Raw genomic sequence first — 22,151 nt, 5'->3', positions numbered from 1 at the left:
GCGAGCTATCTCCCTTTGAATCTCTTTCAGGAAAGATAACCATCGTCTTCTTGGAGAATTCTTGGAGTTGTTATCATAGAGAATTCAATCTGAAACAATAATGAAAATGTCAGTTCCACAAAAGTCTCTGAACAATTTGCGTTAAGCCAATTTATAGTTTTCTGTCTATCAGATTGTTTCTCAGTCGAATAGGTTACTAATCAAGTCGATTGTATTATTACAGTTATAACAAACAGTCAACGCAGTAGCCCATAGTCAACAAATAACAGAACACATTTAATATAGTTGACCAAGTCATCAATGCTCAACTAACGTTTAAAAATATAACCGTTGGAGCGTAAGAGCATAACATAATTCTAAAACAAACATCAGATACAATCGAATATGTAAACTCCAATGTCGACTGACATATGTAAAATCACAGAGCATTGATTCTCAAAATCTGTACAAAGATTTTAACACAGTAGAATCCATTAGTAATGTAGTCAACTGCACTATAACTTTGTCACACGGTTATAAGTTCACGAAAGTGCTTGTGGTTTTTCACTTTAAAATTGTGCAATAAAACATTTGTAATGAAGCATTTCACATTGCACGTAAGCCTATAAGCATGTTCCACAGATATATCAAACAATCAACATAGGAACATACAACGCAGTACATCAAACATGCTCAGCAGATATAACAATCAATTCAGCATAAGAACATGTAATGCAGCAACATGTGTATTGGTATTAAGCAATGTGTTGTCACCATCAAAAACTAGAGTGATATAGAGTTTGTGTTGTCAACAATCTCAACAGGTCTTACCATTTTATATTACTTGTACGATTCAGTACACTTTCTAATTCATTAACAAGTTTTTGACTCCGTTGTCGAGGATTAAAAATTTTGTTAACAAATATCAAAGAGTAACAACAAATAAATAGAAAACTAATATCTTTACGTAGTTTTCTTCCAAAGTTAGCTAAGAAGGAAAAATTATATTTCAAACTACTTAAAACACCAAGTTTGAGTGGGATTAAAAAAGTGAGATAGTATTTTAGCAAATTAAGTGAGACATTGCCTTACTACTAGTGTGTATTACTCCATGAGAAAAATCAACCTTCTTATTGTATTTTGTCATGAACAAAACAACTATAAGCTTAACCCTCAAACATAAGGAAGACAGGAAACAAAATTCAATTTATTTCATATGTAAAACTCTTTACCTTTCAATGACATGACAAAAAGTCATTGAGATGGTAATTTACACTATGGTCAGGTTAACAAGACAAACCAAACACTATTTTCAGGGCTTTCAACTAGTAGTCAAAATTGACTCCCATGTACATAAGTCTTGCAAAAGCCAAATTTTGTTAAAAAAAATGATGATTTTCTACTTTGAGTTGTCTTAGTTTTTGTTATGATTTGAAATTTTTAGTATTGTGAAAGCATAATTTTTGTATGACTATATGAGCTCCTAACTTGGGGACAAACATGAATTATGGACATTAAAGATAAGTGATTCATAAAAAAAAGGAAGTGGACAAGTTAAAGGATAATTTAAAGTTAGGGAACATCTGCTACAATATATTATCATATTATAAAAAACTTGAGAGATGTCTTTAATGAATTTAACATCGACCATGTCCTAGAAGAGCAAAATGACAAAGGTGGCATGTTATCTTAGTTAACTGGCATAAAATATCAAGACAACATTAGACACTAACTCAAGAAACCCCAACTTCTCAAAGTTGGGACTATAATGATATGCTTCACATTGGATCAGTGAAACCAACATGGGTAGTGTTTATAATTTAGTAATTATCTTAGAACATTCTTCCTAATGTTATAATTTAGACATATATAATCAATTATAAAGAAAAAGTTAGAAACTGGGTTGCCTCCCAGCAAGCGCTTCTTTAACGTCACTAGCTTGACCCAATTAAGCCCAATCCAGATTTTTTATGTTGGCGTTCTACCTTCCTTCATGACACCAACAAAAGCTCGAAAATTTTCTTGTCACCAACTCTAAGGATCCTAAATCTCAATAACTTCGTTTACTTTGATAGTCTTGACAGCCCATAACCTATTATTGAATTTCACTGGTGTGCCAGGTTTGGGTTCATCACTTTTCACATCAGGGTGTTGGTGAACCAATTCTCCTTTCTTATCTGCTTGCTTCACTATCTATCTTCTTTATCTACTACTGGTAGTCTTCTCTACTTCCAAACCTAAAAAGAGAAGTCATGATGATCTTGTGCTCCTAGTACAAATTTTATCCTACATACACTAAAGAACACTGCACCGGAGCACACAATTAGCCCAAAACATAAAAACAGTAAAAGATATATTATTTTTTTCTTCTTCTTTTTTAGAAAGATAAAGTCTAATTAGTTAAGAATCACACAAATAGAATAGTTATACCACGAGTCCCTAGCAACGGCGCCAAAAACTTGTTAAGACTCTGGCAAGTGTACCAAATCGTATCAAGTAATATAAAATGGTAAGACCAAGTATCGTTTTCCCAAGAGACTCACGACACTAAATAGTTGTGCTTTTGCTTAACCAATTAAGACTTAAGAACAATATTTTGGGGTTTTTAAATGCAAAGTGCGGAAAAATAAACATGAATGCAATTTGATCAATTGAGGCTAAACACAAAAGTGAATGGATGATGTTGATAATATGAGATGAATATGTTGTTAGGGTGTAGATTTCACCTAATCACTCTCATGCATAAACAAATTCATCTTCTTCATTAATGTTAATGCCACTTTCTAATTTACCCTAATCCCAATGTCTTGGTGAAAAGAACCTACTCCTAATTACTAGTTTACAATGTCTTGTCTCCCTAGCAATTGTTCATGCATTACATTCGCACAGAAGCTTAAAGGCAATCGATCCTCCTATCCCTATGTCTAGGTAATATTGCTCCCGAGAGAATTCCGAGATTGTGATTTGTAAGATATCTCTTGATAACAATCCTAGGGAGAGAAAAGGAGGGTTGTCACATCCCCAAATCGTCTAACCCTAGGAGTACGAAATCTCCTGATATTTACAAATCATAACATCACAAGCATTTGAGCAAAGAAGAATATCTCTAACAATTAATGAAAGAAGCATAAATCAATAACAAGAATCAATTCAAATACAAGAGATTTTAGACGTTACATATTTCCCAACAACAAATAAGATTAGTTCTCCATCGTCATGGAAGAACTAGGTGTACAATGGAATAGAAGAGATAAAACCCTAGAAAGAGAAGAGAAGAGCTCTCACATCCCCAAATTTGCCCCCAAAGGGGTGAAAAATGTGTTTTTGTGCTTAAGCCATCAAAAGATATAAACCCTAAGTCGTCCAAGTCTTTAAATAGGGTAGAAAAATAACTGAAAACAGGTCCAGGCCTAAAATAGATCATAAAATTAGCAGAAAATTGGCCCAAAACTCGCGTCGCCAGCACTCAGCGCTACAATGCCGCTCAGCGGTAGGTACGACACTCAAAAAACGCTCAGCGATGACGCTCAGGCCCAAAACAGTGAAAACTGGCGGAAACTGGCGCTCAACGCTACTTTTCTGCACTTTGGTTGACTTGTTGACTTTTCTGCACTTTGGTTGACTAGTTGACTTTTCTGGTTGACTGGTTGACTTTTCTTGTTTACTTTTCTGCATTCTGGTTGACTTTTCTGCACTACAACTCCTTGATACTTCAACCCTTCTTTCAAATCATTCCAAAAACCTACAAAATCAAGGGAATTTAGTAATAAAATCATAAAAGCATATCCTCAACTCTCTTATTCATAAAACTAAAGCAAAATCATGAATTCGAGTAAGCTTCTAAGTCAAAAAGTGTGCATTAACTATCAAAGTTAAGTATAAAAATAACGATTTTTCAACCGTTATCAACTAACATGATTAATTATAAGTAATATTTATTAATCAAATATTGGCATAAGGTATATAAATAACATAGAAATTACATAATTTAGTTTTATACACTTATAGATTATTATTTGGTTTAATATTTTTTGGGATAATGGGAAGAAAGGAAGTTATAAATTTGACTGCAGAATTAAAAAAAAGTTAATATAATTAAAATTGTAATTAAATTATAATATCAACATAATTACATATTGAGAGATAATATATCTATGAGCTGATGCATCACATGGTGGGCTTCTTGTCTATCTTTTAAGTCCTTCATTGAAACTGAAGCTAATAAGATGTGGAAGTGGATCATCATTATTGGCTTGGTCGTCGTTGTTTTCACATTTATTATTGGGTCTTTAGGAAGATGTTATTGGTCGATAATATTGCATGGACGTACAAGATTTTATACAAATGGAAGGGTTAATACACTAGTTTTTGAACATATTTCACTAGTAAATAAACAACTTTTTAACTCGCAAATTACACTTCGGTTTCGAAAAACCGAAGCGTATAAAAATGTGGTAGCAATTTCGTAATTCTTGTGACACTATATGCCTCGGTTTAGTTAGAACCGATTCCTAAGGGGGTATATTGCCTCGGTTCTCTGACCAGCCGAAGCAAAAAACCTACTGAATCAGACTTTACACTTGACAGCTTTTTCAAAAAGGTCTACTGCCTTGTGTCTCTGAACAACCGAGACAAAAAACCCTAACAACTTTTTCAAAATAGGCCTACTACCTCGGTTCTCTAATCAACCGAGGTAGTATGTCTTGCCAGAAACTAATTTTGAACGTTTCAAATCCATTTTGTTAACCGCTACGACTTCGATTCCATTTTAACCAATGTCATATGCCCTTTATGCCTCGGTTTAAGTGCGAATCAAGACCTATAGTTAATAGATATTTTCAAATTTTTCAATTACAATTTATTTTGAATTATTTTTGGAAGGTTTACGCAACGATTGTTTTTATAATCGAGGTAATAGTCTCTTCGATAGTTAAATTCTACAAGTGTAAAAGAGTACAAGCGTAAAAGAGTAAGCACGTTTTCGCTTTTTCTTCTTCTTCCGCCAGGGAGCCATTTTTCATCTCATGCGAACAACTTCTTCGTGTCGCTCCGCCGCCACTGCCTCCATCACCAGCCACCGCGCTGCCTCCACTACTGGTCATCGCTGCTGCCTCCATCACTGGCTTCCACTGTTGCCTCCACCACTGGTCGTCATTGCATCTGTCGCACGAACGTTGCTACCTCTATTTCTCTTGTGCGAACTACGCTTTTCGTTGTTGCCACCGTTGTTCGTCGTCGCCATCGATTGTTCATCACCGCCAACAGTTGTTTGTCGCCGCCTTTGGCCCTTCGACCCTTCGTCGCCGCCTTCGGTCGTTTCGTCGCCGCTCCGTCCGTTTCGTTCGCTGCCTCTGTTGTCTCATTGGAAATAAAAAAAGCAAAAAAAAAAATTAAATAGGCAAAAAACCAAATTTCTGAAAAACAAAAGGCATCTAGCTCCTCGGTTTGAAACCAACCGAGCCAAAAGACCCTTACATACTGCCTCGGTTCAGAATCGAGGAAAAAATTTTCCCTCACCTGATATACCTCGATTCATGAACCCGCTGCGTATATACGAAAATAACTGGTATCGTTTTCCCTCACCAGAAAAAATATATGATTGATATAAAAACTATGTACAAAACCTCTTAGTATAGAGATTGAAAAGACATGTGTCGATAATGTTCCATGTATATGGACATGGGAGCTTCTTGTAGACCAGATTAACCAATTGCGTGCTCATTAAATTATTGACTATAAGAAGAAAAACCAACATGTTGATAGGTTAGGTTGACGTTGTGGGAAAAGAATGCAAAATTATAAATCAATAAAAAAACATGATCAAATCTTTTAGGAAGTGAACTTATATCGCCGACCAAGGTTGATTGTGAAGGCAATGTATAGCGGATAGTATGATTAATGAATAATTACATATATGTTGTGGTGTCATGCAAAGTGGCCATTATCACTAAATTGGGTACCTTGAATGAGATGATTATGTTGATTGTTCCATATTGTTATCCACCTTTAATGGTAATATAGTCAACATCTGTTCGTTCTACCTCTTATATCTTCTTTGTGAAGTTGATCTAAGTTCAATAAATCAATTAGAATATTTTGTTGAAACCCAAATTAGTACATTACTCAATTAGTGTGTGATGAAATTCTACTATAGCAAAACAAATAAGAGAAACTACAACTAAAGTAATTAGAGAAGCCTCAACAGTAATCAATGGTGTGATGTCGTCCCTGTATAAAGAGTCAATAAAAACTGCAAAAAATTGTCGTTAGTATAAGAAACAAAATGTTATTAAGATTCAATGTAAGTATGATTTCAATAACAACCTATTGGGGCCATAACTCGTCTAACAACTATTAGAGGCATTGTACTTGTAAGGAGATGTTGCCTTTGTGTCAGTGCACAACCCCACATTTCATTTAAACCGTTGATAACGGTTCAAAAACTGTTATTTTCATACTTAAAATTGACATTAAACACACCCTTTATGATTTAGAATTAGCTTGAAATCCTCCAATTTGCTTAAGTTAGAGAATAAGAGAGTCAAAGTTGGTTTTCTTGGTTTTATGCTTGGTTTTTCCATGATTTGGCAAGATTTATCAGGAATTGAATGAAGGAAGTTGAAGAAAATAGGAGTTGGACTTAAGAGAAGGAGGAAAAGGGAAGTAAAGAAGAGTCGCAACTACCGTTGGGCGGTGTACTTTCTAGAGACTATCTGTCACACGCTCAAGCGACACCGTTGAGGGGTGAGTACAAGTGCCGACCTCACCGTCGGGCGGTGAAGCCACCGCCAGGTGGTGTACTATTGGACTTGGGCCAATTTATGCTTTGTTTTAATGAGTTATAAATAGATTTGGACGACTTATATGGTTTATCTTTTGGCAGAAAGGATGCATAATCACTTTCTTCACTCCTTGGAGACAGATTTTGGATGCGGAAGCTCTAACTTATCAATTCTAGGGTTATCTTACTTTTCATTCTTTTCATCTAGTTTCACCATGATTGCGGTAAACTAAACCCCTTTGTTGTTGGGGGAATGATGTAATCCTATTGAAACTCTCATGTATTGAAATTCTTACTTTAGTTCATATGCTTTCTTTTATCAATTGTTAAAGTTTTTCCTCCATTATATTTGTATGCTTTGCTTAAGACATTGATCAATAGCATGACTTTTGATTCTATCTATATGGACACGTATAGTTAGGTCTAGAGATGAGGGAACTCTCTTGGTAGCAATATTGCCTAGACATAGGGATAGGAGGACCAATTGCCTTAAACTTATGTGCGAATTATGTAATGCATGATCAATTGCTAAGGAGACTAGACATAGTAAACTAGTAATTAGGATTAGACTCTAATCACCAAGATATTGGAATTAGGGGAACTTAGAAAGTGACACTAACATTGATAAAGAAGTAGAATTGAGTAGAATTTGTAAATATATGAGAGTGGATTAGGATGAAATCATAAACCCCCAACAACACCATTCATCCATATAGTTCAACTATCAATTGATTAATCTTTGCATGCATGTTTATTTTCTATCTTGCATTTAAAACCCAAATTTTCGTTCATTCAAGTCTTAAGAAATCAAGAATTCACACGAACGTGTAGGTCTAAGAGTCTCTAGGAAAACGATACTCGGACTTATCGTTTTATTATTACTTGATACGATTCGATACACTTACCGAAATGTTCACAACCGCAAAAGTTAAAATTTAGTCAAACTTATATTATTGCATAGGTAATTTTGTAGATAAAAGATAAATATGTGTACCTTTTCGTAAGCGAAATATAAAGTCTTGCAGTAACAATGTCTTTAACAGTTTATGGGTTAATAGATGGAGAAAGACATTTAATGTGTTCCCAAGCTCAACATTGCAAAAGTACCACATAACCTCTAATTTTGTCTTGGTTAAATTTCGTGATCCAAAGCATGATAAAGACAAGCCAACACAATAAAACCTTAGCTATAATTTGAAACAGAGTTTAAGTCAACCAATAGTAAAAGATACATTAGATGAACTCTGCTCATTGATGTATCTAGCTTAAGTAAACTTCTAATGAGTTCTAAAATATGTTAAGTGAACACATTACCGATTGAATCATGGGGTAACTGTTGGAAGTTGTTGTTCAACTATGATAATTTTATTGTGTTCCCTTTTCAATAACATTTGAGGAAGGTATCTACCCCAATAATTATGCACAAAATGGCACCATGTCACCACTAGTCACTCTAGTGACCACTTCTCCATCAATGGGTAGACCTAATTGCAATGTGATGACATCTTTTAAGTAACTGTTGATTCTCCATTTAGACAATTATGATTCATATCGATATTTGTGAACATGAATATGTGACCAAATCATGCAGCATGTATTAAATTTTTTACTCATGTGTTAGCAAACTTGCCATGCTTTGTTACCTTCCCAAATTGGCTTCATCATATATTTCTTTTGCAGATGAGAAAGTCTATGATACCGATCATTATTTGGACATAAAATTTTGGTCATGTTTTAAATATAGTATCTTCGATTCATTATTATTAATAATTTATTTTCAATGCACATTACAATTACTTATTAGATCTATAATTCAATAATTCAAATCCAAATTTATTAATATATCTTTATGAAATTTAAAAAGAAAATAAATATTGTATTTAAATATTATGACATTGCTGTAAACTATTTAAAAAATTAAATATGTGATTATTTTTTTCATTTTTTAATTAAAATAAAATTTAATATCTATTTTGATTTCGGAGTTTTGTTCAAAATCATTTTACATTTTTTAAAAAGTAACCATTACTTCTGCCTTTCGAAAAAGTTATATAAGTTAGTACTTTTAACTAATTCTTTTAAAAATTTAACGTGAGAGGTGCTCTTCTATACTAAGGTTCATAACATATCACTTTTAATTGATTTCGTGGCAGTGTATCGTGGCATTTTCGGTAACAGTAAGGTTAAAATTGTAAAAAAATAGATTAGGTATTAAGACTAAAATTGAAAGAAAAAAATTTGCAATCCATGAAGTAGTAGCCACTGCTGCCTCTTCCACCGATGATCCTGGCCCCAATTCCATTAAAGACTTCAAACTGCAAAATCCCAAATTTCATTTTCGTAACTTGCTTTAAATAAATACACTCACAATGTTCCTAATCTTCATAACCCGCTTTAAAATTTTTATCTTTTTAATATTTTCGATTATGGGTGTCCATTTAGAGGTAGAAAAATCATAAAATATAGAAGAAAATTTATACAAATATCATTTTTCACTCTCAGAATAGAAGAATAGTGCCTTGGAGAAGAAGAGGGACAAAATGTGACAGTGTAATCCGCAGCGCTGCAAGTAAAAGTGCTGGTAGCCTCATAAAAAACGTAGCTATAAGATTTGGGGCACGCGTTCTTAAAAATCTCCGAGTACATCGAAGGCGCGCACGCCGACGGTGAATTAAACGCGCCGCTGCAGCAAAACTCCGGTTTCCGGAATGTGCGACACGCGCTCTGGCATGCGTCGCCGCCTTCAACCCTCAGCTCCGCTGGGCACCGTCGGTTTAGGTCCGCCCTGCAACCAATGGTGGCGAATGAGCCAGAGCCGCCGCTTGATTCCACCATCACGGGAGGTTGTAACCGTCGACGAGGCTCACGTCGTAGTAGTCCGGAGACCCGGACCCGAGAGTGAACTCGGTGAGTGTAGCTGGCGGCGTGGCGCTGTTTCCGTTGCAGAGTACCCCGCCAGAGCCGCAGTCGCCCGTGGCGCAGTTTCCATGGCCCGAGTCGTCGAACTGGCAACGTAGATATCCTTTGCTCCATCTACGAACAAGATGAACACCCTGAGAAGAAGCCATCATTTCTCTTAACTAACCCAAAAAGTTTTAAACCTCTTTTTAGTCCTTAAGTTATCAGCTGATGTTCAGTTTAGTTTCACTTTTAAAAATGTAAATCTTTAGTTCCTAAATTATAAAAAATGTATCAAATGATGTAAACCTTTAGTTCCTAAGTTATAAAAAAAATGTATCAAATAAGTCCTTTTTTGATGTTCATAGTCAAACGACAAAGAAAATCAGAGCAATATAACGATGTAGCAGTTGTTAAGAAATAACCAAAAACAGTATTTCAAGTAAAAAAAAGGACTCATTTGATACATTTTTTATAACTTAGGACCAAATATTTACATTTTTAAAAAATGGAGACTAAATTAAACATCAACTTATAAGTTAGGAACCAAAAAGAGATTTAAACCAAAAAAACATCCATATAATCTTTTTTTTTTTACAATTTTAACGTTATTGTCACGAAAAAGCCACCATGTTATCACGAAATCAATAAAAGGTGACTCATCATTAACATTAGTTTTTGGTGACTCATCACCAAAAAGACTAACTTATACAGTTTTTTCAAAAAATCGGACGAATTGTTACTTTTTAAAAAAAGTAGGACAATTTTGAACAAAACCCTACAAAAAAGGGAACAAAATAGATATTAAGTCTTAAAATAATTATAATAAATTTACTTAAACAATTCAATTATTACATTTTTGATTTAAAATAATTGTAGCAAATTCTTATAAAATGAATAAAAAATTGGCACATTAATTTTATAACGTTAGTAAATAAAGAAAAATATTTGATTCAAACACTATTAACTTTGTAATAAAATTACGATTACAAATATTTTAATTTTAAAAGAACCCACCTTTTTATATCGTTTTTTTAATAAAACAATGACTATTTTTCTATTATATTTTTAATAAAATAACAATGACCTCTTATTTTATCAAAAATAGTATATTTGTGAAAAAATTGAGATTAAAATATTAACAAATTAAAGTTTTAAAATATAGAAGTTAATTATATTTTAAACAATATCTACTAATTATATTTGCAACATTCCAATTTTTATAATATTAATACATTATATCACATTTTTAACTCGAGAAAAAGACATATATACTACTAAAATAACATATAATAAAAATCTAATAAGCACACTGGAAATGAAACAAGAAGAGAAGATTGTGATATGAGTGGATAACAGGTCAATCATAAAAGAAGCAAACACATTAATGTCCATTTTCATTTTATTAGAAAAGAAAAACAAAAGAAGAAAGTATGGAGTTAGAACATGTAGAAACTAGAAAGTAAATTGCTCATAAGTTCATAAAGTTACTCCATGTGGTATTGTTCCATGAATATAGGAAGTTGATTGGGATGAAAGAAGAAAAAAATTAAATTAATAGGAGAGTTTTGTTAGAAGAAATTTCAAAGTTATTAGACATTTATTATGAGTGATAGTTTATTACGTGTGATAGTGTTTAATGAATTAAGAGAGCAAAAGTCAAGAAGCATGTTATGTTTTTATAATTATGGACATGATAGGTCTTGTTGACTTGAGTGAATTTGAGAGAGAGTAATTGAGTGGATTTGAGAGGATTTGAAAGTAATTTTTTTTTGTTTATTTAAATGAATTTAGAAGTAAAGGACAGTGAAGTTGGAAGTAAAATTTGTGAGAATTAATGTAGGATTTAATTTATGTAACAGATTAAAAAAATTTACTTCCAAATCCACTGTCACTCATCTCTAAATCTATTTAAATAAACAACAACAAAAATTATCTTCAAATTTTCTCAATTACTTTCTTCCAAATTCATTCAAGTGAAGAAGGCCTATAGTGTTATATTTTGTAATATTAAATGAAAACACATAAAAGCAAATTCAAATAATTTTAAGTGTCATTTTTTCTAACAGTAACTTCATATAACATGTTTTTAGTAACTTTATGAAATGTTCGAAATGTCTGACCAGAAATATAAGTACATATATAAAGAGAGGTATCATACATACATACTGATTCTCAACCTTAAGTAACTTGATGTAGTAACATTTGTTACTTTATTAAATGGTCCAAGAGCTGAAATATAAATAGATATATAAAGAGAGACATCTTATGAAGGTATCAAACATAAGCATCTGAGAGCAAACGAGGGCTAATGTTTGCTGAGAGAGGCACTGCCTTTTGCAAAGTGAGTCCAAAGGCTTCATCCATGCTTAACTCTTGATCATTTGGTAATTTCCAGTCAAAAGAATGCACCAAAGTGCCCAAAATGTACTGAATGAGCACAATAGCCATTCTATAGCCTACACAAATCCTCCTTCCAGCTCCAAAGGGAATAAGCTCAAAATGAACTCCAGTAGGATCAACTTTTCCACTCTTCCCTTTGAGAAACCTCTCTGGATTGAACTCTAATGGGTTTGACCACACATTAGGGTCTCTCCCTATTGCCCATATGTTCACATTCAACCTTGTGTTCTTAGGGATGTAATACCCATTAACATTGCATGCTTCAGTGGCTATCCTGGGAACACTAAGGGGTGTAGATGGGTGCATCCTATATGTCTCCTTGCAGATTGCTTCAAGGTATTGTAATTTTGGTAGGTCAGATTCAACAAGGACTCTTTGCCTTCCTACTACTTCATCCATCTCTTTCTGTGCCCTAATCAAAATATTAGGGTTTTTTAACATTTCAGCTAATGCCCATTCTATGATGCTAGTTGATGTGTCTGTGCCTGCTGTGAACAGATTCTTCACACCAAAACATACATCTTATCATTAGAACACAAAAAACAAAGTCACATCTAATCACAAACAAAATCTTCATGTACATTTGTGCTTATGTATGCTGAGGTTAATTCAAAAATTATTGGAAACAACCACCCACGCCATAAACTTTGTACACTGAATCATCTCATTCAAAAATTATTAAAATAAAATATAATTACGTATAAGTGTTATATATAATAAATAATTTAATTTTCAGATATTTTAAATATTATATATAATCAATTATTTTTGTTTTTTTATATTCAATTTGTTAATATGTTTTGCTGTTATATAATTATTAACTTTTTAAATAATAATTTTTTTATCATCAAAAACAAATTAAATTAATGAGGTAATAGGGTTGTCTCAACCCATATATATATATATATATATATATATATATATATATATATATATATATATATATATAAACCAAAAACAGGATTAACACTATAAGGGCTCATCTTCCTTAAGTCTAGTACAAATATTACATTCTCATATAGCAAATAAAGAAGTTAAAAATATGATGTGCTGATACATATAAAAGCAATTCTAAATCCTAAAAAAGAAAGACATGAAAAGACAGTAGAGCACCCAAAATCTCAATTCACTTCTTATCTAATACTGATAATAATTTCATTCAAATTTGTTTTCCCAGGCAGAAGTATTAATCGGTAGAGACTTTATTCACACTGATTTTCATTCAAACTTTGTAAATAATACCTCTTCATTAATTTTTTTTTTCTTAATATAATATCAGAAATTTAATTACATAAATTCTCATTTTGAATATATATTAATCATTTGCCCTATCTTTTTGTAATCCATGGTACCTATTATCAGCTTTTCAAAGTATATATTTTATTTTAACTCGATAACCAAAGATAATGTATCTCAAATATATTATGATTGATTTTTTTATCAAGAAAATATATATTAATAAAGATATAATAAGGTAACCAAACTCATATTTGTATATATATAAGCTATATATATGTAAAAGGGAAAGTAGAAACTGTGTTTGAATAAAATGGTTGTACTTTATGTTGATTTCTTGTCTTATTTATTATTTTCAAATATATATATATTGGGTGGTGTTTCTACAAGATCTAATAGTTTAACGTTATTTAAAAGTCAAGAATTAAGATAATTTAAATATTTTTTTTCTTTTTTCACCATACAATTTTTAATTATTTTTTAATTTCATTTAAGGGCTTTTGTTATAATTTAATGTATACATATTAGTAATTATTCATTTTAGTAATAAACTTTGCAAGGTTCTATGAATAAACATTGACTTTTTCATAGGTAATTAAAAAGAAAAATGATTTTTTGACACACCTAAATTTTTTACATTCATTTGACACTATCCTTACTTTTTACTCTCTTCTTTCTTGAAAAACTACAAAACTTTACAGTTTTTGGACTATTTTACCTTTGTATTTTGTGTCAAATGAATGTAAAAGTGTGTCATGATATTATTACTCAATTAAAAAAGGAAAAGTAAAGCATTAGAGATAGAAAAGAAAGAGAGAGAGATGTACCAATAATAGAGCCTTGATGTTGGAGAAACTCAATCTTTCTTGAGAAGGATTTTCAACATTTTTCATCACAATATCAAGAAAATCTGGCTTCCCTATACGTTCATGAGAAGACTTAAGATGCTCTTCAATAATCTTGCTCAAAAGCACATCAAACCTCTTATGTAGCCTTTTCATCTTTCCCACCACACCTTGCAAGTCCATCCAAGCAATGGAAGGAACAAAATCACCAATGTTCACACCAGAAATTGTCATGAATTCCACCACCATCTCCTTAAACTCCTTAGACTCCAACCCTTGGTTTGAAAATATTCTCTGGCTAATTACAACTTGGCTCACAATATTAGTGATTGCATAACTCAACAAATCACTCACCACTACTAATTCCCCTGCTTTGGAACACTCATACATGGCTTTTAGCATGTGTTTCACCTCACTTGCTCTCACATTTGCCCAATCATTAAGAGCCCTCCCACCAAGCATGTGTTGGTTGGCTAGCTTCCTAAGGAGCTTCCATTTGGGTCCATAGTTTGCAAAAACTAGGTCTTCTGCATTGTACCCCAAGTAGGTTGCCCCAGCAATAGTGGGTCTGTTTAGGAAATTATGGTCCAAGGCCTTCAGGAATGCCTGGGCTGCATCCGGGCTTGAGGCTACCACAGTGTCACAAGTTCCCATTTTGAGGAACATGACAGCTCCATATTTCTTGGCCATGTTTGTGAGTGTGACATGAGGCATGCTTCCCAAAAGTGGAAGAACACCAAGAATTGGCCATCCTCTTGGGCCTGGAGGTAGTAGATGTACAGAATTTGTGACTATTGATCTAATGAAAAAGCGTGATAACAAGAAGATGAGAACCCCAACACCAAGTTCTCTGAGAAAGAATGCATCAAAAGTCATCTTGTTTGCAATTGAATATGGCAAGGTGGTGCAATTGAGTAATCTATATATATATATATATTGTTAGAAAGTTTTAGAAGTTTTGTAAAATGAGATATGAGAGAGGTTTTGAGTAGATGAATTTGTTATTTTATTCAATTCATATAATCTAATATAATAGAATATTAAATATCGAATATTTATCTAAATGTTAAATTTTTAAATCTGAATGATAACTAATTTATAAATCTGGAAAATATTTGTTTGAAAGATTTCTTAAAAACCAATTTAAATGAAATAGATATTAAATAAATATTATCATATATAGTGTAGGTGGTTTTACTTCTCAATTTGATAAGTTAGGAATGGTAGTCGATTCTCGTTTTGATTTTAGCGGCAAGAGTGTTAGGTGCTTAGGTTAGTGCACGTGCCCTATTTAGAGTGCAGTCAAAGAAAAATAAGATTTATAAGCAAAACAATATTAGAGGTCCATTGTTTACTTGTTGTCTTCTTAGATTCGTACATGATAGAAATTTGGTAAATCTTGCACGATAAAGGATTTTACAATAAAAAAGCTTTCCTCATCTATGGAAGCTACTTGCATATTCTCAATAATCAACACATGAAATAATGGATCTATTTAATGTGAAAGTTCAACTATTACAATTGCTAAGAAATCTCACATTTGATTAAGACTAAATTATAATATATAAATAAAATATAAATTTTATTTTACAAACTAACTTTATGAAATTAAGTTAGACTTAAATTTATTCTCTTTCATAATATAAGAGTCATGACACATTCTGACATAACAAGAAAAACTCAATAAGAAAAACTGTTCAACTAACTCGATGACCAACCAACCAAGTTCTATCAAACTAGACTCTACTTTGCACATGTATAATGAGGAAAGAAATGATGAAGTTCAATGATACTTCGTGACAACTACAAAACCTTAGCATTGGTGCAAAAGTTCTGACTCAATTCAAAAATATCTGAAATGCATCCTTTCCCCTTTTTGAAAAATATGGACCTTATTGCATCTTTGAATCAGAAATCAATTCCCCTCCCCACAGAAAACAAAACCTTCTTCTACATTCCTGCAAATATATTTAATTAAACCAATCTGAGCCATTGTCAGATCTTGCACCTCATCTATGTACACATAATTCATTTTATCACCCTTGTATCTCTCATCCCTCAGGTCTACTACGAAGATCAATCACTAAATCACCCAAATCAAAATCACCTTTTTCATCTTCTTCTTTTCATAGTTTTGAAATATATCATATATCATAATTCTTGCCTCTATGCTCAGACCTGAAGTTCGGTTTTCAGATACATCACAATATTCCTCCCTGCTTAACTTACCATGCTCAATCGTTCCTGTTCCACCTTTTAAGTGTGACATTATTTCATTAAACACTATATAAGAATCCAGTTTTTCACGTAGCTGGACTTTGAAGTGTGGCCAATATAATGACTCAAACCTTTCATAATTCACTTCCTTCATCATTAGGGTTTCCAATGCATCCAACCTTGAACCAAGGTTCGCACTATAAAATCTATCAAAATAAGAATTTCCCAATGTCCCATCTAGCATGAGCAATAATTTACGAAATGTTATCACAAGCTTATATAAATCATAGGAAAGACCATCAAAAGGAATCTGGGATATTCTCAAATTGTTTTGCAGTACTTTCTGCGAAGGCTGCTTAATTCAGTTCAATGAAAGTATGTGAGGACCAATAAAATACCTTCTGGAACTCATCTTTCCTAGATATAAAATCAAATAGATTACATGGATTGACTTAACATTTAATATTATTATGATGTTTACCACACAAAAACATTACAAAAAACATATGGTCAGGTAATAGCATTTCCCTACAAATCATATAGCATATATCAAAACTCTTTTGTATATGAAACTCGTGAGAATACTTATAATTTTCTATTTAGTTTAAAGTTTAAAAAATATAACTTTATTTGTAATCTATAATATGATAAAAGAATCTACACCTAGAAGCCTTTATTACAGTATACACATTCAATTTCCATCGTCATTTTATACCAATATAAATAAAGTAAAAAATAATTGGTTGTCAAAGGATATAGTATTATGAAAGAATCTACATATATACCTTTCAGAGTAACTTCTCTGATAACTATTAGAGGAAAATATCTGAGATATCTTTTAGCGTAAATGTGGAACAACGAAAGGCCTTTTGGTTTTCTCTACACTCTTCTTGGCTATAATCTTCTTGAACAACACGACGTCTCTTCAGTTAACCTCTCGACTCTTAATTTGTCAGACATTTCTTCTTTAGTAAAAGTAATTTGAGGGAACAACGGTTAAACTTCCTTAACTTTTAAATGACAAAGGAAAGGAATTTTCAATTCTTTATAATCGAAGCTATTTAGACTCTCTCACTTAAATATGTTTAACGAATAAACTTTAAGGTTAAATATATGTTTTGGTCTTCATATTTGTGTTCAATTCTCAAGTGGATCCTCATGTTTTTTTTGTCCCAATTGAATCCAAATATTTGTTAATTTGAGGCAATAAAGCCCTCTCCGTTAACTTCCCACTGACGCCATCTAAAAATGATCAACTGTATCAGATCATTTTAAGTAATTCCATTATGTGGAATTTATATTAAAAAAAATAGTTTATGACGGGGAGTGAGTGAAAATTAGGGATTGCATTTGGAAAGAAGAAAGAAGTAGACAAAGACATTGTGGTCCAGATTTTGTTCTTACTTTATTGTTTCTGCTAACATTAAAGTACACCATACAAGGAACAGGAAGCTGCAATGAAGGCAAATAACCCCCCAAATTATTAGGACTCAAGTCCAAGAAACTCAAATTCCTACACATCCCCAAACTCTCAGGCAAGACACTGGTAACATAATTTTGCACCAAATTGAGCACCCTCAGAGAGCACAACTCCGACTAGCCACTAGGCAACCGTCCACCAAGATTTGCCCTTGGTGCCCACAACACCCTCAGACTTGGAAGAAGCAACACCTGATGAGGTATGTTCCCAACAAAGGCATTAAACTCTCCTCTAAAGCCATCATTTAATCCACCATCATCACGATCCTGAAACAAATCAATAAGCACAAGCACAGACAGTTTCCAAGATGTTCCCATCAACCAAAAGGGTCCTCAAGGTTCTACATTTACCAATTTGGGATGGAATTTCCCCAGTCAAAAAGTTACGAGACAACTTCAAATGCTTCAACGAATCACAAGTACCATTCAGAGGAATCACACCAGAAAATTGATTATTCGACAAATCAACGACTTTCACACTTCCATAGCCAATAATCTCATTCACAATCGAACCAGAGAAGGCATTACCAGAGAGGTTAACAAGTTTAAGAGACTGAAGAAAAGCAAAACTCATCTGGGTCGGGACTCTCCCTGAAAAGTTGTTCCCTTGCAGTTCGAGGACCTCGAGAAACCGAAGGTTCCTAACGGTAGCAGGAATCTCGCCGGAGAACATGTTCCCGACGAGGGAAAGCACGCGGAGCTCAGACAAGTCGCCGACGGAGGGCGACAACAGGCCGTCGTCGAGACCGGTTACATTGAGGGAAGTGGCTCGGCCAGAGAGGCTCCCTGCGAAGGTAATGCGTAGTTTATACTACCTAATTTTCGAGTTAAATCCCTAATTTCCAAATACAAATATTCCTGTCATAAACTATTTTTTTAAAATATAAATTCCACGTATTGGAATCACTGAAAATGATCTGATACAACTCATCACAGTTAGACGGCGTCAGTGGGAAGTTAACGGAAAGGGCTTTATTGTCTCAAATTAACAAATATTTGGATTCAATTGGAACAAAAAAAAAAAACATGAGGACCCAGTTGAGAATTGGGCACAAATATGAGGACCAAAACATATATTTAACCTAAACTTTAAAGAGAAAAGTCACTTTAAAGAATTCTTTTATGGTTTAATATCTATGTTGGTCTCGTTGTTCAAAGTGGAAGAAAGGATAGGGACACAACGCAGGAGGATTGAGCTTTAAGGCAAATAAGGCTTAAGGAGAGCATTGTTAGGATTGGTATATTTGATTGCTCGTTTTTCAGTTTTGTTTTTCTTTCTCTGACAAATTTTTATTTAAATCTAATTTTATCAATTTTTTTTCAAGGTTGAGATAGTCTTGCTTGAGATAAGTCGTGTTGTTGAAGATGGGATCACTAAATCTCGCTGTTGATTCTTGACAAGGCATAGACGATGAACGTCCAAGATGATTGGCCACACTTTCAAGATATAAACAAAGATGCAATGTTCGTTGCGCATATTACACGATGATAGCACTAGGCCAGGTAACTAGGTGATTGTTTTTCACTGTACTGCTCATCTGGCTCTTTATGGCTACATGGGGATGTTGCTCAACCCTAGTGTCATAATGCTTCGGGTAAGGTGTTGAGACCCCTTACTCAAAGTTGTTTTGGAGACTGAATGGGCTTCCTGATGGTCCTCCATTATCCAAGTTTCGTTCCCTCTCTCTTCCTTGTCCAAGCCGTGTAGGAGGGTACATGTCAAGGGCACACGCTTTGCTATTGTAATAAAGATGATTAATCTGAATTAATTACCTGTTCTCCTTAAACATATATTTATAAATATTATATTCCGCTTACCATTAGGTCTAACCCCTTAATTCCCAATAAATGACTTTCATTACTCATATTAACTTTCAATCAATGACTATTGTTTTCATTAATTGTTCATTAATAGCTATTATTGTTTAGATTAATTATCAATTAATGACTCTTCTAGACCAGTAAGTCATTTTCTCGTGGGATGGTCGACCTCCTTGGTTGACTAGTTGACCATATAGTACATTAAGGAATTAGATTTTTGTGAGTTGGGTTTCCATTGCATGATGAAGCTCGCAATTTGGGACTTTCTCAATTTTGGTTTCTCATTAGTTAGGTTTTCATGGCGTGATTAAGCTTGCAGTTTGAGGCTTTCTCGATTTTGGTTTATTATAGGTTGGCTTTCTCGATCTTGGTTTCTCATAGGTTGGGTTTCTATGATTTGGTCTGACTTTCTAATTTATATGTTTCTTGGACAAGTAAGGTGATATGCGATTTGTGGTTAATTTGAAGAATGTCTAACCTAGTGCCTTCCGCGGGCGGTGGATTTAATGAATGAACTAATAAGATGGTGGATGTGGAGGTGTGTTGAGGTTCATGGAGATGGAGGTTCACGAAGTGGTGGAGAAGATCTTGCGATTTAGGGTTCGTTCTCGCTGTGGCGCAATGTTCCTTGTGGTGTTTATGTGTGTTGTGGGTTTTTGATGATGAAGGAGGTTGAAGAAGAACAATGGCATAGGTTTGATGCATCACGATGGTCTATTGGTGACGATAGAAGATTTTATTGAAGGCGTGAGAGGCGCTATCCGCGGAGGCTTAGATGGAGGAGGCGTAAAGTAGATCTAGCTTGCTTCCGCGATTCGTGGGTTATGTGATTGCAACAAAGAAGAGAATGATTGCCGAAGATGAGCGTTGCAGTTGTTGTTTTTGTCTCGTGATGGTTAGTGACGAAAACTAGGTTTTGTTCTTGGGTTGTGTTGCTTCTATGTGCAAGTGCCACGATGGACATGGTTGACAAAGGCGTGAGGGTTTCGTTATGGCGCTTGGTGATGAAGGTTGGTGCGGCGAAGATTATCTGATCATGGTTTGATTTTGACGGTGGCATGAACCTAGGTTTACTATGGTGAACTGTTATGCCTTGCGGTAGTAACGTGATAAAAAAGGTCATTACAACTAGGGTTCATAAGGTTGAAGATGGAAGATGATGAAGTGACCAAGATGAAGATGATGAGGTGGACAATCATGTGAGATAAAATGGGCTACATCATTCCTTGACATTGTGTTGTTAACCATTTATATGTCATCAGAAGAAAAAAAAATTGAACAAAAATCATAAAAATTAAAACCATTTTAAACGTTGAAAAAAGTCCAAAACCGCTTTAAACCAAACAAACAAAAATAGGTATTAAGCTTTTTATTTATGCACTACTTTTTTTTTTGTAGATTTAGAATGTTAAAACATGTGATTTGTGGGTTTTTTTTTTTACTTGTTAGAATTAAAAGAAATAAAAGTATATTTAAAATAAATATTTTTTTAATTTTATTATAGGTAATTTTTTTATTGTAGCTAGTTACATGAATTTATAAAAATAATTGTAAATTTTAAAGTATTGAATAATAACATAATTTATACTGATAAGCGTAAACTAGTAATGAAATTTATATAAAAAAAATAATTATAAATTTGTTTAAAATACCATTTCTTTGATTAATAATTATAAATTATAATTATTATGATTTTATGAGTAATTATTAAAAATACACAAATAATACAGGTTAAAATATATATAATTTTGTAAACATCGTATTAAAAATGTAATGTTGTAGATGTTTTAAAAACCAAGAAGTTATGTAGTCATTTTGAAATAAAAAAAAAAAGTCATTCAATTATATTTAACAATAATATTAAAATAGAAAATTATTTAATCAAAATATGACACCAAAATAAGTTGTGTATCCTACTATAGTAAAATGCCGATTTACCTGCGAGATATTACCGAGGGCCTTCAGCCCCTCGGTAAATACATTTTACCGAGGGTATTACCGAGGGTCATGTGACCGTCGGTAAGTTGGTTCTCATTAAACCCCACAGCTTAGGTTTTCCACACTCTTCGAGCCAAAAATACGAAGCCAGTCTCGTCCCCTTTCAGAGAAGTCTTGTCCAAACCCTTCCTGTTTCAGAGAACTGTCGTCTCCAACACCACCAAAGTCTCGCTCTGCCCAAATTTCACAAATTCCTGTTCTCATCTGCCCAAAGCCCTAACCCTAAGGTGTTCCATCGGTTCGTGCTTCCATTCTCTCGTCTACCTCTGTCTTTCCGATGGCGGTCTGTTCTGTCCGGTCTCATCGAGGTTCGTCGTGCGTGTTGCAGGGTGGTTCGTGGTTGTGCGCGTGAGGCTTGTGCGCCGCAGGGGTGGTGGTTCGTGGCTGTACGCGTGAGGCTTGTGCGCCGCAGGTTTGGGATTTTGTTTGTTTTTTTTAATAAGAAACGTTTTTCAGCCGAAGATTGAGAACGGAAGATAATTTGCATCCAATCA

General features: G+C 33.6%; 2 protein-coding genes and 1 pseudogene across 2 annotated transcripts; all 3 read right to left on the bottom strand.

Annotated features, from left to right (window-relative positions):
• Positions 1–5,095: 5,095 nt before the first annotated feature.
• On the bottom strand, positions 5,096–9,842 carry LOC106774718 (annotated as a pseudogene).
• Positions 9,843–11,882: 2,040 nt separating this feature from the next.
• Positions 11,883–15,018, bottom strand: LOC106775588 (flavonoid 3',5'-hydroxylase 1). The gene is made up of 2 exons (XM_022787013.1): positions 14,125–15,018; positions 11,883–12,562 (listed from the first exon to the last, which is right to left on the bottom strand). The coding sequence occupies exons 1-2, from the start codon at positions 15,016–15,018 to the stop codon at positions 11,936–11,938; spliced, it is 1,521 nt and encodes a 506-aa protein (XP_022642734.1). The 3' UTR covers positions 11,883–11,935.
• Positions 15,019–17,955: 2,937 nt separating this feature from the next.
• On the bottom strand, positions 17,956–21,861 carry LOC106774717 (LRR receptor-like serine/threonine-protein kinase FLS2). The gene is made up of 3 exons (XM_014661761.1): positions 21,705–21,861; positions 18,161–18,624; positions 17,956–18,105 (listed from the first exon to the last, which is right to left on the bottom strand). Exons 1-3 carry the CDS (start codon positions 21,859–21,861, stop codon positions 17,956–17,958), a joined length of 771 nt encoding a protein of 256 aa, XP_014517247.1.
• Between the last annotated feature and the right edge of the window lie 290 nt (positions 21,862–22,151).

The sequence above is a fragment of the Vigna radiata genome, chromosome 10 (genome assembly GCF_000741045.1).
Source record: "Vigna radiata var. radiata cultivar VC1973A chromosome 10, Vradiata_ver6, whole genome shotgun sequence".
In the NCBI taxonomy this organism is placed as follows: domain Eukaryota; kingdom Viridiplantae; phylum Streptophyta; class Magnoliopsida; order Fabales; family Fabaceae; genus Vigna; species Vigna radiata.
The sequence above is the reverse complement of the archived record's forward strand: the minus strand, read 5'-3'. Positions and strand labels throughout refer to the sequence as shown.

Bases quoted from the DNA above. Each gene is read 5' to 3' on its own strand.
- LOC106775588 (XM_022787013.1), bottom strand. From the start codon at position 15,018: ATGACTTTTGATGCATTCTTTCTCAGAGAACTTGGTGTTGGGGTTCTC. The intron at 12,563-14,124 runs GTACATCTCTCT...TTTGGTGTGAAG, and splicing joins ACATCAAGGCTCTATTATTG to AATCTGTTCACAGCAGGCAC.
- LOC106774717 (XM_014661761.1), bottom strand. From the start codon at position 21,861: ATGAGAACAGGAATTTGTGAAATTTGGGCAGAGCGAGACTTTGGTGGT. The intron at 18,625-21,704 runs GTGGGGTTTAAT...TTACCTTCGCAG, and splicing joins GAGTGTGGAAAACCTAAGCT to GGAGCCTCTCTGGCCGAGCC. The intron at 18,106-18,160 runs GTTGATGGGAAC...GATTTGTTTCAG, and splicing joins GAACCTTGAGGACCCTTTTG to GATCGTGATGATGGTGGATT.